General features: G+C 43.4%; 3 protein-coding genes across 6 annotated transcripts; 2 read left to right on the forward strand and 1 right to left on the reverse strand.

The window, feature by feature from the left end:
- Positions 1–201: 201 nt before the first annotated feature.
- LOC124849701 (prostaglandin D2 receptor 2-like) lies at positions 202–5117 on the forward strand. 2 transcript variants are annotated; one of them, XM_047328949.1, is made up of 3 exons: positions 202–399; positions 876–1674; positions 3201–5117. In XM_047328949.1, exon 3 carries the CDS (start codon positions 3236–3238, stop codon positions 4394–4396), a length of 1161 nt encoding a protein of 386 aa, XP_047184905.1. In that variant the 5' UTR covers positions 202–399; positions 876–1674; positions 3201–3235; the 3' UTR covers positions 4397–5117. The 2 variants fall into 2 exon arrangements, with proteins under 2 accessions (XP_047184905.1, XP_047184903.1); XM_047328947.1 differs by having other exon boundaries at positions 203–399; positions 3198–5117.
- A 499-nt stretch (positions 5118–5616) lies between these two features.
- LOC118300066 (prostaglandin D2 receptor 2) lies at positions 5617–10510 on the forward strand. Of its 3 annotated transcripts, none has more exons than XM_035624134.2 (3): positions 5617–5809; positions 6286–7084; positions 8556–10510. In XM_035624134.2, the coding sequence occupies exon 3, from the start codon at positions 8652–8654 to the stop codon at positions 9810–9812; it is 1161 nt and encodes a 386-aa protein (XP_035480027.2). In that variant the 5' UTR covers positions 5617–5809; positions 6286–7084; positions 8556–8651; the 3' UTR covers positions 9813–10510. The 3 variants fall into 3 exon arrangements, with proteins under 3 accessions (XP_035480027.2, XP_035480026.2, XP_035480025.2); XM_035624133.2 differs by having other exon boundaries at positions 8617–10510; XM_035624132.2 differs by having other exon boundaries at positions 5619–5809; positions 8614–10510.
- si:dkey-165a24.9 (probable G-protein coupled receptor 132) lies at positions 10443–14214 on the reverse strand. The gene is made up of 3 exons (XM_035624159.2): positions 12799–14214; positions 11833–12700; positions 10443–11408 (listed from the first exon to the last, which is right to left on the reverse strand). The coding sequence occupies exons 2-3, from the start codon at positions 12411–12413 to the stop codon at positions 10985–10987; spliced, it is 1005 nt and encodes a 334-aa protein (XP_035480052.1). The 5' UTR covers positions 12414–12700; positions 12799–14214; the 3' UTR covers positions 10443–10984.
- Positions 14215–14401: the final 187 nt, after the last annotated feature.

Here is a 14401-nt window from a genome sequence, read left to right on the forward strand (position 1 = left end):
TTGAAAGCTTTGCGCCACCCACAAGTGTTTCTGTTTTCCTCCGGATATAAATGAGGAGCTGACACTAAAAACTGTAGATAAAATCATTTAGCTGACTTCAGCACAAGAACCATGCACAAGCATTTCTATTGGGTGGGGCAGTTACTTTGACTTAAAAGCAGGAGTCACTGGCCATATCGAAGTCATATTGCAAGAAGGTTATTATGTCCATTTTCACTCTCCCCCTCAGTGTGCGGGGGAGCTCTGTCACTTGGGGTCGTCTGTTTGCGGGTGTTCTGCGCCCTTCCCAAAAAGGGCAGGGACCTTTGCAGCTCCAGCCGAGCATCTGGGCACAGGAAGATGTATAAGAGGGGGTCCAGCAGGGTGTTGAGGTTGGTCAAGCCGTAACACAGGCGATAGGTGAGGAAAATGGAACGCTCCAGTCCTGTCATGATCTTGTGTTTTCATTTCCTGTTTTATTTTGAAGTAGTTCCTTGTGTTTCCGCACTTCCTGTTTCCCTGTCTTTTGTCTGTTTTCTTTACTTTGCCAGTGTTTCCTGCCCCTGTGATTGTCTGCACCTGTTCCTAATGTGTCTCACCTGTGTTCTATTTGCCCCGCCCTCCTCGTGTGTATTTAGTCTCTGTGCTTCCCTTTGTCAGTGTTGGTTAGTCTGTTATACTCCTGGTCTGTTCCTGTTGTGTTTCCCCAGTCTATCCTGAGACCTCTGTTTCTGCATTTTTCCCGCGGTCTGTTTCTGCATTTTTCCCCCTGGCTCCAGTATTTGGATTACCTGTTTTTTTGCTACATCTCGTGGACACCCTTGGTTTGATTCTGTTTTCGTTTTATTATTAAATATCCTTTTTTTTTTTTCGACCACCTCTGCATTTGGGTCCAGTTCCTGCTCAACCTTGACAAGTCCACACGGCTCGTCGGTCAGCAGCAAGGACACAAACCTGTATCCGCCCACGAGGTGGTACGGCCCGAAGACGACAATGAAATTGACTGTGATTATGACCAGGATGCCCACAATTTTGTGTTGCTCGTGGTCAGAGAGGGATGGAGATCGACGGAGTGTCACCCCGATGTGTGCTGAGGTGTAGCTGAGGGAGGAAGCAGAGATGAAGATGAGATCCTCAGCCTGTTCATCAGACAATAAAAACAATGACACTGTCTCCTATTGACAGTAAAGTCTAAAGTTTTCTTTGTGAAACCCACAGGATGCCACAAATGAAGTAGCCCAACAATGATGTCCATCATGTTCCCTGATTTTCCAACATTTTTAATTTCTCAGATTTCATTAAGATGATAAAAGGCCGGCCTACACACTGAGGTTATGTGGCTGCTAAGGTTTCCATGAAAACTACAACAACAACAACAGCACGTTTCGACTGGACGTTTCGACTATCATACTTTGTCTTTGTCGACGCAATAAAGTCGATGATCTCCTCAACCTCAAATGATAAATCACAAAGCTCCATAAAAAACTGCTGCCATTTTCCTAAGTGATAGTTTCTTTTTGAAAAGGAATTTGACGAGACCAAAAGACTATATTCCTTCAGCGTCTGACTCTAATGTGCTTCCTTTTGAGTTTTGTAACTTCCGATGACTCAACATGTGTCCAACAAGCTGAGCTAGGCACTGCATTGTATAGGAACCAACCATGACACAGGCCTCATCGGAGTCTTGACAAGCAGGTGAGTGATCTTTCTTGTTTATGTGTGGAGGAGGTCTGCATGAGGTCTGAAATTAGAGAGTCATTGTTTTGCAGTGAGCCAGATAATCCACCACTGTCTTTTTTCAGTGAAATTAAATGTACTGGAAATGGGCAGAATTTAATCAGCTATCTCAGCAGAAGTTGGATTTTGAGACACAATGCCAGACTTTTAAAAAGTTTTGTCTTCATCTGCTGCAGCATAATAACTGCAAATGACTCTTGCCAGTGAGTCAAACTAGTAGATTTCTATAGATATGTGATTTCTAATTCAAGCATTTAAAATCTGCCCGCACTAGGACATGCCACAGTTGATACATCAGTATTAAACTTCAAAAATTGTAAATTCAGCAGTCCGAGCCTTTATTGCTAAAAGTGAAACTCAAGTGTAGAGATAACACAGTGGTAAGTTGTGTTCGAAGATAAAATCAGACAGGGTACGAGTTGCAACGTTGAGAACAATTGTAGAGAGGATGTGACGAATGTTAAAAGGAAGATTGCATAAATGCTGCAAAACAGAATGGCAAATTCCTCTTTCTCAGAAAATACAAACTGCTAGACCGTATAACTGTCTCTTTAACCTCAAGTTCACAAATATCCTATACTGTGCATTGGAGCTTTCAGATTGAAAAAACAACAAAAATTTCCCCCAACAAAGTGGAATTTACAGTTGTTGTAGTGGTATATTCAGAAAGAATGAACTCCAGAGCGTTTGCTCTCAAAGATATATTGAAATGAATTCAGCAAATGTGCTGTGCACAGATCATTTACATGCAGACGCTTGCATCACCTGGAGAGATAATAGTCACCTCTGCTGTAGCTCTTATTTTGATTTAGCAAGAAGCAATACAGGTTATGTGAATAATATATTTGAACCTAAAAAATGTATTTCTGTAGTGATTTTGACAAAACTAAATATCTCAACAGCCATAAACTGTGGCTGGAGGATAAAACATATAGGGCCAAAACACCATATGTCCCTGAACACAGTATATCATGACAAGAGACATTTCAGAAATAATCCTCTTTCCTTGTTAGGGCAGGGCGATTTGGCCGAAAATGTTATCAATGTTATGAAAAAGAATTTCATTTCAATCGAGATCAGTTATTATGATAAATGTCAAATTATTATTTCCTCCAAGTTTAAAGACAGATTTTTCGCTCCTGAGGGACGGTTGTGGTTTTCGACTCTTTGTTCGTAGAGAATGACAAAACCTTTTTACAAACCTGGGGTGGAAAATTAAAACCAGTGATGTGTTGCACCTCCTCAATGCATAAGCAATACATGCATGTGTATATATATACTGTATATATTGAACTATTGTGATATTGATATTGATGAAAATTACACTCCGATAATTATAATTGATTTAACGATATATATAAATGTATATATTTATATATATATATTTTTATTTTTATTTTTTTCTTTCCAATTTTAAAAAGCTATTCCTGCTTGAAATAGTGATTCATTTCACACACTCCACTCTCTGTCGTAAATCTCAGCAGTGTGAAGCAAAGGATCCACACGTTTTCACTCCAGGATGGCACACGTCACATGTCTTTTCAACCAGCGCCCGAACGTCAGCTTTAACCCGTCAAACCAAACAGTCAGCATGAACTCTCCCAGTATCGTTGCCATTTCCCTCCACGGCTTGTTCTCTTCCATTGGCATCGTGGAAAACCTCCTCATCCTCGGCTTGGTGGGCTTCCATGTCCGCCGCTCGGTCATCAGCGTCTGGATCCTGAACCTCGCGGCCTCCGACCTGCTGGCCACCAGCTCCCTTCCCTTCTTCACCCTCTACATGGCACGCGGCAACACCTGGACACTGGGCAGGACCTTCTGCCGCATCTACTCCTCCGTCTTCTTCCTCAACATGTTCGTCAGTGGCTTCCTGCTGGCGGCCATTTCCATGGACCGCTGCCTGGTGGTGCTGAGACCTGTTTGGGCCCAGAACCACAGGGACATTCGACTCGTGGGAAAGACATGTGGGGTGATTTGGGCCTTGGCTGTGGTCTGCACTATCCCTTTCTACATATTCCGTGACACTATTCACATTTCCAAAGACAACATTTTCTGTTACTACAGTTACACTGTGTTTCTCCCAAGTGAGCCGTATGACCTGAAAGCTTTATGTAAGCAGCGCAAGGAGGCCTTGGCCTTCATGAAGCTCTTTGTAGCCTTCCTGATCCCTCTGTTGATCATCATCCTCAGCTATGTTACCCTGAATGCCCACTTGGTGCGCAAAGGCTGCCGACGCCCTTTCCGCTTCGTTCGGCTCGTGGTGGCCGTGGTGGTGAGCTTCGTTCTCTGCTGGGCTCCGTACCACCTCTTTATCATCATGGAGGTGATGGCTCCCAGTGGGCATCCCCTGCAGAAATTCGCAAGTGATGCCTTGAGAATCGCTGCGACCATTGGCTTCCTCAACAGTGTCCTCAACCCCGTTCTGTACGTGTTCAGCTGCCCTGACCTGTGCACTAAGATCAGACAATCTCTGGGTGCAGTGATGGAGAGTGTTCTGGCCGAGGATCTAGCAGAGCTGGCCCGGCGCCGCAGCACCGCCCACAGCTCCATCAGCACCACCACCGAGGTTATGATGAAGCCGAGGAAATCCTTTGCGAAATTGGGTCTGAAAACAGAGGAGCAAGAGCAGGATGAAAGTATTGCTAACCCTACTCCTAACTGTTTACTTCCACTTCACTGAGAACCATTCTTAATTTTAAAAATGAGCTTAGGTTTCAGGCCTTTAATTCCAAATTTCAATTGTTTTCTAACTTAAGCTGATCATATTTAAGTAAGATGTGCCCTGTGTTTTCTGGTCTAGTCCAGTTTACATTTGCTGTTTCCTACTTAACAAGGGACTTAATCCATGTTTGCCTGCTGTCGTCCTTTGACGACAATGTACATTACAAGGCATCACACTCATCGGTTTAACAACAGAGTTGAAAGTTTTTATTCACCTCTTTTCCAAGGGCAGTAGAGGATTTAGTTAGAGTTTCTATAACGTGTGTGAATACTCGCAACAAGTTTGTTTTTATGTTGGATCTTTTATACCTGTCAAATGTATGAGAACTGCTGTAACAAAAAACAAAAACCATATGTTCTTCTCTGAATGCTTGATTTGATGTGTATCCACAGTATTGCCTCCGTTTTCTTTTCTCTCTCTCTTGAGGTCTCTCACTAGATCTTATCAGTAGCTGTGAGAGCTGGCACAAGCACATCTTTGAAAAACAATGTACTCTTGCTGATTTTCAAAAAATGAATCTACAACCTGTCCAATATAGAGGATAGAAGATGGATACCTTAAATTTGACTTCACATGTCTCTTTCAGTTTCCATGATTTTGCTCCTTGCATATTTTATTTCTGCTCCTTTTAATACTGTTACTTGACATTTCTAAACATTAATAAAGAAACAGAAAAGCACCCCTGTGTTGCAGAATGACATTTCTCTTTCCCCTGTAGAACCACAGTCATGTCTATATTTGGGTGGTGGTTCACACCACTAACTTACAGCAGACTTTGTATACAGTGTTTTAAACATGACAGTAGGAAGAGCTGGTAAATTCCACATTTCACACCTTAATCTCTTTGAAATTAAAAGTCGTGTTTCACATCGTTTTATATCCCTACTTAGAAGATTTCCTTTTTGACAAACAGTGAATTTGCATATTTCTAAGAAACTATTGGGGTTATTGTAAGCAACAGTTCTTGGCACCTTGAAAGCTTTGCGCCACCCACAAGTGTTTCTGTTTTCCTCCGGATATAAATGAGGAGCTGACACTAAAAACTGTAGATAAAATCATTTAGCTGACTTCAGCACAAGAACCATGCACAAGCATTTCTATTGGGTGGGGCAGTTACTTTGACTTAAAAGCAGGAGTCACTGGCCATATCGAAGTCATATTGCAAGAAGGTTATTATGTCCATTTTCACTCTCCCCCTCAGTGTGCGGGGGAGCTCTGTCACTTGGGGTCGTCTGTTTGCGGGTGTTCTGCGCCCTTCCCAAAAAGGGCAGGGACCTTTGCAGCTCCAGCCGAGCATCTGGGCACAGGAAGATGTATAAGAGGGGGTCCAGCAGGGTGTTGAGGTTGGTCAAGCCGTAACACAGGCGATAGGTGAGGAAAATGGAACGCTCCAGTCCTGTCATGATCTTGTGTTTTCATTTCCTGTTTTATTTTGAAGTAGTTCCTTGTGTTTCCGCACTTCCTGTTTCCCTGTCTTTTGTCTGTTTTCTTTACTTTGCCAGTGTTTCCTGCCCCTGTGATTGTCTGCACCTGTTCCTAATGTGTCTCACCTGTGTTCTATTTGCCCCGCCCTCCTCGTGTGTATTTAGTCTCTGTGCTTCCCTTTGTCAGTGTTGGTTAGTCTGTTATACTCCTGGTCTGTTCCTGTTGTGTTTCCCCAGTCTATCCTGAGACCTCTGTTTCTGCATTTTTCCCGCGGTCTGTTTCTGCATTTTTCCCCCTGGCTCCAGTATTTGGATTACCTGTTTTTTTGCTACATCTCGTGGACACCCTTGGTTTGATTCTGTTTTCGTTTTATTATTAAATATCCTTTTTTTTTTTTCGACCACCTCTGCATTTGGGTCCAGTTCCTGCTCAACCTTGACAAGTCCACACGGCTCGTCGGTCAGCAGCAAGGACACAAACCTGTATCCGCCCACGAGGTGGTACGGCCCGAAGACGACAATGAAATTGACTGTGATTATGACCAGGATGCCCACAATTTTGTGTTGCTCGTGGTCAGAGAGGGATGGAGATCGACGGAGTGTCACCCCGATGTGTGCTGAGGTGTAGCTGAGGGAGGAAGCAGAGATGAAGATGAGATCCTCAGCCTGTTCATCAGACAATAAAAACAATGACACTGTCTCCTATTGACAGTAAAGTCTAAAGTTTTCTTTGTGAAACCCACAGGATGCCACAAATGAAGTAGCCCAACAATGATGTCCATCATGTTCCCTGATTTTCCAACATTTTTAATTTCTCAGATTTCATTAAGATGATAAAAGGCCGGCCTACACACTGAGGTTATGTGGCTGCTAAGGTTTCCATGAAAACTACAACAACAACAACAGCACGTTTCGACTGGACGTTTCGACTATCATACTTTGTCTTTGTCGACGCAATAAAGTCGATGATCTCCTCAACCTCAAATGATAAATCACAAAGCTCCATAAAAAACTGCTGCCATTTTCCTAAGTGATAGTTTCTTTTTGAAAAGGAATTTGACGAGACCAAAAGACTATATTCCTTCAGCGTCTGACTCTAATGTGCTTCCTTTTGAGTTTTGTAACTTCCGATGACTCAACATGTGTCCAACAAGCTGAGCTAGGCACTGCATTGTATAGGAACCAACCATGACACAGGCCTCATCGGAGTCTTGACAAGCAGGTGAGTGATCTTTCTTGTTTATGTGTGGAGGAGGTCTGCATGAGGTCTGAAATTAGAGAGTCATTGTTTTGCAGTGAGCCAGATAATCCACCACTGTCTTTTTTCAGTGAAATTAAATGTACTGGAAATGGGCAGAATTTAATCAGCTATCTCAGCAGAAGTTGGATTTTGAGACACAATGCCAGACTTTTAAAAAGTTTTGTCTTCATCTGCTGCAGCATAATAACTGCAAATGACTCTTGCCAGTGAGTCAAACTAGTAGATTTCTATAGATATGTGATTTCTAATTCAAGCATTTAAAATCTGCCCGCACTAGGACATGCCACAGTTGATACATCAGTATTAAACTTCAAAAATTGTAAATTCAGCAGTCCGAGCCTTTATTGCTAAAAGTGAAACTCAAGTGTAGAGATAACACAGTGGTAAGTTGTGTTCGAAGATAAAATCAGACAGGGTACGAGTTGCAACGTTGAGAACAATTGTAGAGAGGATGTGACGAATGTTAAAAGGAAGATTGCATAAATGCTGCAAAACAGAATGGCAAATTCCTCTTTCTCAGAAAATACAAACTGCTAGACCGTATAACTGTCTCTTTAACCTCAAGTTCACAAATATCCTATACTGTGCATTGGAGCTTTCAGATTGAAAAAACAACAAAAAAATTTCCCCCAACAAAGTGGAATTTACAGTTGTTGTAGTGGTATATTCAGAAAGAATGAACTCCAGAGCGTTTGCTCTCAAAGATATATTGAAATGAATTCAGCAAATGTGCTGTGCACAGATCATTTACATGCAGACGCTTGCATCACCTGGAGAGATAATAGTCACCTCTGCTGTAGCTCTTATTTTGATTTAGCAAGAAGCAATACAGGTTATGTGAATAATATATTTGAACCTAAAAAATGTATTTCTGTAGTGATTTTGACAAAACTAAATATCTCAACAGCCATAAACTGTGGCTGGAGGATAAAACATATAGGGCCAAAACACCATATGTCCCTGAACACAGTATATCATGACAAGAGACATTTCAGAAATAATCCTCTTTCCTTGTTAGGGCAGGGCGATTTGGCCGAAAATGTTATCAATGTTATGAAAAAGAATTTCATTTCAATCGAGATCAGTTATTATGATAAATGTCAAATTATTATTTCCTCCAAGTTTAAAGACAGATTTTTCGCTCCTGAGGGACGGTTGTGGTTTTCGACTCTTTGTTCGTAGAGAATGACAAAACCTTTTTACAAACCTGGGGTGGAAAATTAAAACCAGTGATGTGTTGCACCTCCTCAATGCATAAGCAATACATGCATGTGTATATATATACTGTATATATTGAACTATTGTTATATTGATATTGATGAAAATGACACTCCGATAATTATAATTGATTTAACGATATATATAAATGTGTGTATATATATATATATATATATATATATATATTAATTTTTTTCTTTCCAATTTTAAAAAGCTATTCCTGCTTGAAATAGTGATTCGTTTCACACACTCCACTCTGTCGTAAATCTCAGCAGTGTGAAGCAAAGGATCCACACGTTTTCACTCCAGGATGGCGCACGTCACATGTCTTTTCAACCAGCGCCCGTACGTCAGCTTTAACCCGTCAAACCAAACAGTCAGCATGAACTCTCCCAGTGTCGTTGCCATTTCCCTCCACGGCTTGTTCTCTTCCATTGGCATCGTGGAAAACCTCCTCATCCTCGGCGTGGTGGGCTTCCATGTCCGCCGCTTGGTCATCAGCGTCTGGATCCTGAACCTCGCGGCCTCCGACCTGCTGGCCACCAGCTCCCTTCCCTTCTTCACCCTCTACATGGCACGCGGCAACACCTGGACACTGGGCAGGACCTTCTGCCGCATCTACTCCTCCGTCTTCTTCCTCAACATGTTCGTCAGTGGCTTCCTGCTGGCGGCCATTTCCATGGACCGCTGCCTGGTGGTGCTGAGACCTGTTTGGGCCCAGAACCACAGGGACATTCGACTCATGGGAAAGACATGTGGGGTGATTTGGGCCTTGGCTGTGGTCTGCACTATCCCTTTCTACATATTCCGTGACACTATTCACATTTCCAAAGACAACATTTTCTGTTACTACAGTTACACTGTGTTTCTCCCAAGTGAGCCGTATGACCTGAAAGCTTTATGTAAGCAGCACAAGGAGGCCTTGGCCTTCATGAAGCTCTTTGTAGCCTTCCTGATCCCTCTGTTGATCATCATCCTCAGCTATGTTACCCTGAATGCCCACTTGGTGCGCAAAGGCTCCCGACGCCCTTTCCGCTTCGTTCGGCTCGTGGTGGCCGTGGTGGTGAGCTTCGTTCTCTGCTGGGCTCCGTACCACTTCTTTATCATCATGGAGGTGATGGCTCCCAGTGGGCATCCCCTGCAGAAATTCGCAAGCGATGCCTTGAGAATCGCTGCGACCATTGGCTTCCTCAACAGTGTCCTCAACCCCGTTCTGTACGTGTTCAGCTGCCCTGACCTGTGCACTAAGATCAGACAATCTCTGGGTGCAGTGATGGAGAGTGTTCTGGCCGAGGATCTAGCAGAGCTGGCCCGGCGCCACAGCACCGCCCACAGCTCCATCAGCACCGCCACCGAGGTTATGATGAAGCCGAGGAAATCCTTCGCGAAACTGGGTCTGAAAACAGAGGAGCAAGAGCAGGATGAAAGTATTGCTAACCCTACTCCTAACTGTTTACTTCCACTTCACTGAGAACCATTATTAATTTAAAAATGAGCCTAGGTTTCAGGCCTTTAATTCCAAATTTCAATTGTTTTCTAACTTAAGCTGATCATATTTAAGTAAGATGTGCCCTGTGTTTTCTGGTCTAGTCCAGTTTACATTTGCTGTTTCCTACTTAATAAGGAACTTAATCCATGTTTGCCTGCTGTCGTCCTTTGACGATAATGTACATTACAAGGCATCATACTCATCGGTTTAACAACAGAGTTGAAAGTTTTTATTCACTTCTTTTCCAAGGGCAGTAGAGGATTAGAGTTTCTATAACGTTTGTGAATACTCGCAACAAGTTTGTTTTTATGTTGCATCTTTTATACCTGTCAAATGTATGAGAACTGCTGTAACAAAATGTGTTACTCTGAACGCTTGATTTGATGTGTATCCACAGTATTGCCTCCGTTTTTTTCTCTCTCTCTTGAGGTCTCTCACTAGATCTTATCAGTAGCTGTGAGAGCTGGCACAAGCACATCTTTGAAAAACAATGTACTCTTGCTGATTTTCAAAAAATGAATCTACACCTTGTCCAATATAGAGGATAGAAGATGGATGCCTTAAATTTGACTTCACGTCTCTTTCAGTTTCCATGATTTTACTCCTTGCATATTTTATTTCTGCTCCTTTTAATACTGTTACGTGACATTTCTAAACATTAATAAAGAAACAGAAAAGCACCCCTGTGTTGCAGAATGACATTTCTCTTTCCCCTGTAGAACCACAGTCATGCTTATATTTGGGTGGTGGTTCACACCACTAACTTACAGCAGACTTTGTATACAGTGTTGTAAACATGACAGTAGGAAGAGTTGGTAAATTCCACATTTCACACCAATCTCTTTGAAAGCAAAAGTTCTGTTTCACATAGTTATATATCCCTACTTAGAAGATTTCCTTTTTTGACAAACAGTGAATTTGCATATTTCTAAGAAACTATTGGGGTTATTGTAAGTAACAGTTCTTGGCACCTTGAAAGCTTTGCGCCACCCACAAGTGTTTCTGTTTTCCTCTGAATATAAATGAGGAGCTGACACTAAAAACTGTAGATAAAATCATTTAGCTGACTTCAGCACATGAACCATGCACATGCATTTCTATTGGGTGGGGCAGTTACTTTGACTTAAAAGCAGGAGTCACTGGCCATATCAAAGTCATATTGCAAGAAGGTTATTATGTCCATTTTCACTCTCCCCCTCAGTGTGCGGGGGAGCTCTGTCACTTGGGGTCGTCTGTTTGCGGGTTTTCTGCCCCCTTCCCAAACAGGGCAGGGACCTTTGCAGCTCCAGCCGAGCGTCTGGGCACAGGAAGATGTAGAAGAGGGGGTCCAGCAGGGTGTTGAGGCTGGTCAGGCCGTAACACAGGCGATAGGTGAGGAAAATGGAACGCTCCAGTCCACACGGCTCGTCGGTCAGCAGCAAGGACACAAACCTGTATCCGCCCACGAGGTGGTACGGCCCGAAGACGACAATAAAATTGACGGTGATTACGACCAGGATGCCCACAATTTTGTGTCGCTCGTGGTCAGAGAGGGATGGAGATCGACGGAGTGTCACCCCGATGTGTGCTGAGGTGTAGCTGAGGGAGGAAGCAGAGATGAAGATGAGATACTCAGCCTGTTCATCAGACCATAATAAAAAAATGACACTGTGTCTCCTATTGACAGTAAAATCTAAAGTTTTCTTTGTCAAACCCATAGGATGCCACAAATAAAGTAGCCCAACAATGATGTCCATCATGTTCCCTAATCGTTCACTCAATTTTTCTTTCAGTTTGAATCCCCATTTTACTTCAAGTTACAATTTGCTAGACATGTTCCAATCATTTTTATTGTGTTATTTCTACATGGGGTTGGTAAATAGTCTGCTGTTTGACTGACCATATGACTTTGGAGTCGGTGGACACATTTGACCACAGAACCTTTACATGAACAGGTTTGGAGACACTATTACGCATGTGACACAACATGAATGTCCTGACCAGGGGCTTGGGGTCAACTCACCCTAGAATGGCACATGGCAGCAGAAAACCGAGCACCACGGAGGTGATCTTAAAGTGGGCGTATCTGGGACTGACGGGGTACTGCTCTAGACACAGCAGCCTATCAGAGTCAAACACCGACGGCAGCAGCCCACACAGGCAGAACAGGAATGTGAGGGTCCAGACCGCCACACCTGACACTGCTGCCACCCTGACGGTCCGCACCCCGCGGCTGCTCAGCGGGTACACAATTGCCAGGCAGCGGTCCAGTGCTATCAGGCACAGGAACATGACGCTGGCGTAGACGTTCACGTAAAACACGTAGCCGACCAGCTCGCAGGTGAGCCGGCTGTAAGGCCAGCGGTGCTCGCCCTGGAGATAAAGGATCCACAGTGGCAGGGTGAGCAGCTGGAGGAGGTCTGATAGCAGCAGGTTGAGGATATAGACGAGCTGGCAGCCTCCTGAACCCGAGCGGCCCAGTTGGTAGAGTCCCCAGAGAGACAGCAGGTTGCTGGGGAGACCCAAAGAGAAGATGAGGCCATAGATGCAGGTCAGGCCGAATGTGTCCGTGTCCAATGGGAGGTTGCAACTATCATTGGACATGTCTTTGTTGGTCAGATATCTGACATTGGAAACAAGAAGGGACCTCACTCAGATGTGGACTGATGGTCACAGGGTGATGAGCTGGTTTAAAAACTCCCATTCATTCATTCAAGGCGTAAAGGAAAGACAAAAAGTCATCGTTGTTATCAGTTTGACTCTACTTGTCATTTGTCCATTGTGCAATATTCATGAATGCATTCCCCCGTGGAGAAGGTCATGCTCAAATGTTCTGCTGTCAGTCAATCAGTCCTCAAAGTATCCAGGATCCATCAGGGGGAAACACTCACCTGCGAAGCAGATAGATTGGACATTGTCATGCGGTTTACTACAAGCTGGTGCGTAAGGAATCAAACTTTACCACACAAACAAAGACTTTTTTACTCACCCCTCTAAGCCATGAGCCCCACTGTGTTGAACTGAGGACCAGCCGCTCGCTCTGCAGCGTGATGACCTGTGCTCAAGAAATGTTGGGAACACGGTGTCTCGCCCCTATTCTGTGATCGTTTCCTCCGCAGGAAACCCACTTCTTCAGCTTTAAAGGCAACATCCTGAGGCAAGAGAACGCCTTTCTGCCCAAGAACAAAAACATACACTCTCCCTTTCCCCGTCTCCCTCTCTCCTACTCCAGTGGCAGACACGATGATTGAGGTGGACGAGGGCTGCGAGGGAAGGAACGACTGTACGGTGTCCACTAATGCCCTTTAGTTTATTGTTGGCTGTATGCCATCAAACACATTAACCCCTCCGCCATATGATGTCTTCAAATGAGCTTTTCAACTATATTTTTTATTCAGTGAAAATATGCAGGAATTCCATTTGGCAGCTTTAGATGTGTTTTTCAACCAGCGTTACACTTTTCTTCATATCTTGTGCATATGGCAGAGTAGACTTTGTCTTCATAGAATGAATTTAAGCGTATGCAACGCTTTTCTAAATGTAGAAGCCAAGACTTTGTTGTTGTATATGTGTGCACATATCTGACATGTTAAATGTACCCACGAATAATTTTTTCCCAGGCACCACGGGGCTGGGAAAAAAAAGCAACACAATTGAAATTGTGTGCCTGAAGAATGGGTATGTTGAGACAATGGGTATTAGGCAGTATTTTTATCACATGGTTTCAAAGAGGACGAGGGACTAATCACTCACTTTGTTTCCTTTAAATGTCACCGATCTCTGAGTTACTGAATAACCCACTTAGAAACTGATCGGTTCCCCTTGAGGCATTACTGTGTGACACTGAAGGTCTCCATATCCCTGTGCATACCCCGTGTGCAGTGTGCACAGAGCAAATCAGCAGCGGGGGGGTTAAATGTCCCAGCAGAAAGTTCCAGTAGAGAGCAGCATGATAAGTTGCTTCTGCAGCAGGCTGGCTGCACACTACAGGAAGTCCTCTGTTGTATAATCACTTTGCCATAGAAGACGGAGTTGTACACACTGCATGCACATAGAAAAAAAGGTGAGCATCACCTGTCTTGACCAGCAGCAATCTAAGGAACTAAGCGATTAGAAATTAATTTGGGAAAAACTGGAAGGAAGCTGAATGTGAAGATGCGAAGTTACTCACTGCAGAAGTTTGACAAAATTTGTCCAATCACTCCAAAATATTAGTTTTCCTCTATTAGTATTTTCCGAAAGTAATATTTATTTCAAAATATGGTTAAAACACATTCAGCTATGTTGCCAGTTTACTACTTTTTTCTCCTTGGTGCTTGAGCTCTTAGTGCTTGACCTGGCATCAGGTTATTTTCCAAATTTAGCAGCTATGAAAACAACTATGCATGCCAACACCTCAAATATGTCTGTGGTTTGCAGCACTGAACTCTGCTGTGTTAAAGTTTGTGTTTAAAGGTACAGTGTTGCCTGTGGACTTTGCCCTTGACAATGTGCAGAAATGTCATTATTGTGTTGATATTATGTTGATGTTGTCTAAATATGCAAGCACATACTGTGCGTACAATTTGTGATGACACTGTACAGGAGGTAAT

The sequence above is a fragment of the Scophthalmus maximus genome, chromosome 2 (genome assembly GCF_022379125.1).
Source record: "Scophthalmus maximus strain ysfricsl-2021 chromosome 2, ASM2237912v1, whole genome shotgun sequence".
In the NCBI taxonomy this organism is placed as follows: domain Eukaryota; kingdom Metazoa; phylum Chordata; class Actinopteri; order Pleuronectiformes; family Scophthalmidae; genus Scophthalmus; species Scophthalmus maximus.

What these genes read in the sequence shown, in the direction of transcription:
- LOC118300066 (XM_035624134.2), top strand. Translation starts at nt 8,652, where the DNA reads ATGGCGCACGTCACATGTCTTTTCAACCAGCGCCCGTACGTCAGCTTT.
- LOC124849701 (XM_047328949.1), top strand. Translation starts at nt 3,236, where the DNA reads ATGGCACACGTCACATGTCTTTTCAACCAGCGCCCGAACGTCAGCTTT.
- si:dkey-165a24.9 (XM_035624159.2), bottom strand. Translation starts at nt 12,413, where the DNA reads ATGTCCAATGATAGTTGCAACCTCCCATTGGACACGGACACATTCGGC. An exon ending in CTGCCATGTGCCATTCTAGG is followed by an intron (nt 11,409 to 11,832) that starts GTGAGTTGACCC and finishes TTCCTCCCTCAG; the next exon opens with CTACACCTCAGCACACATCG.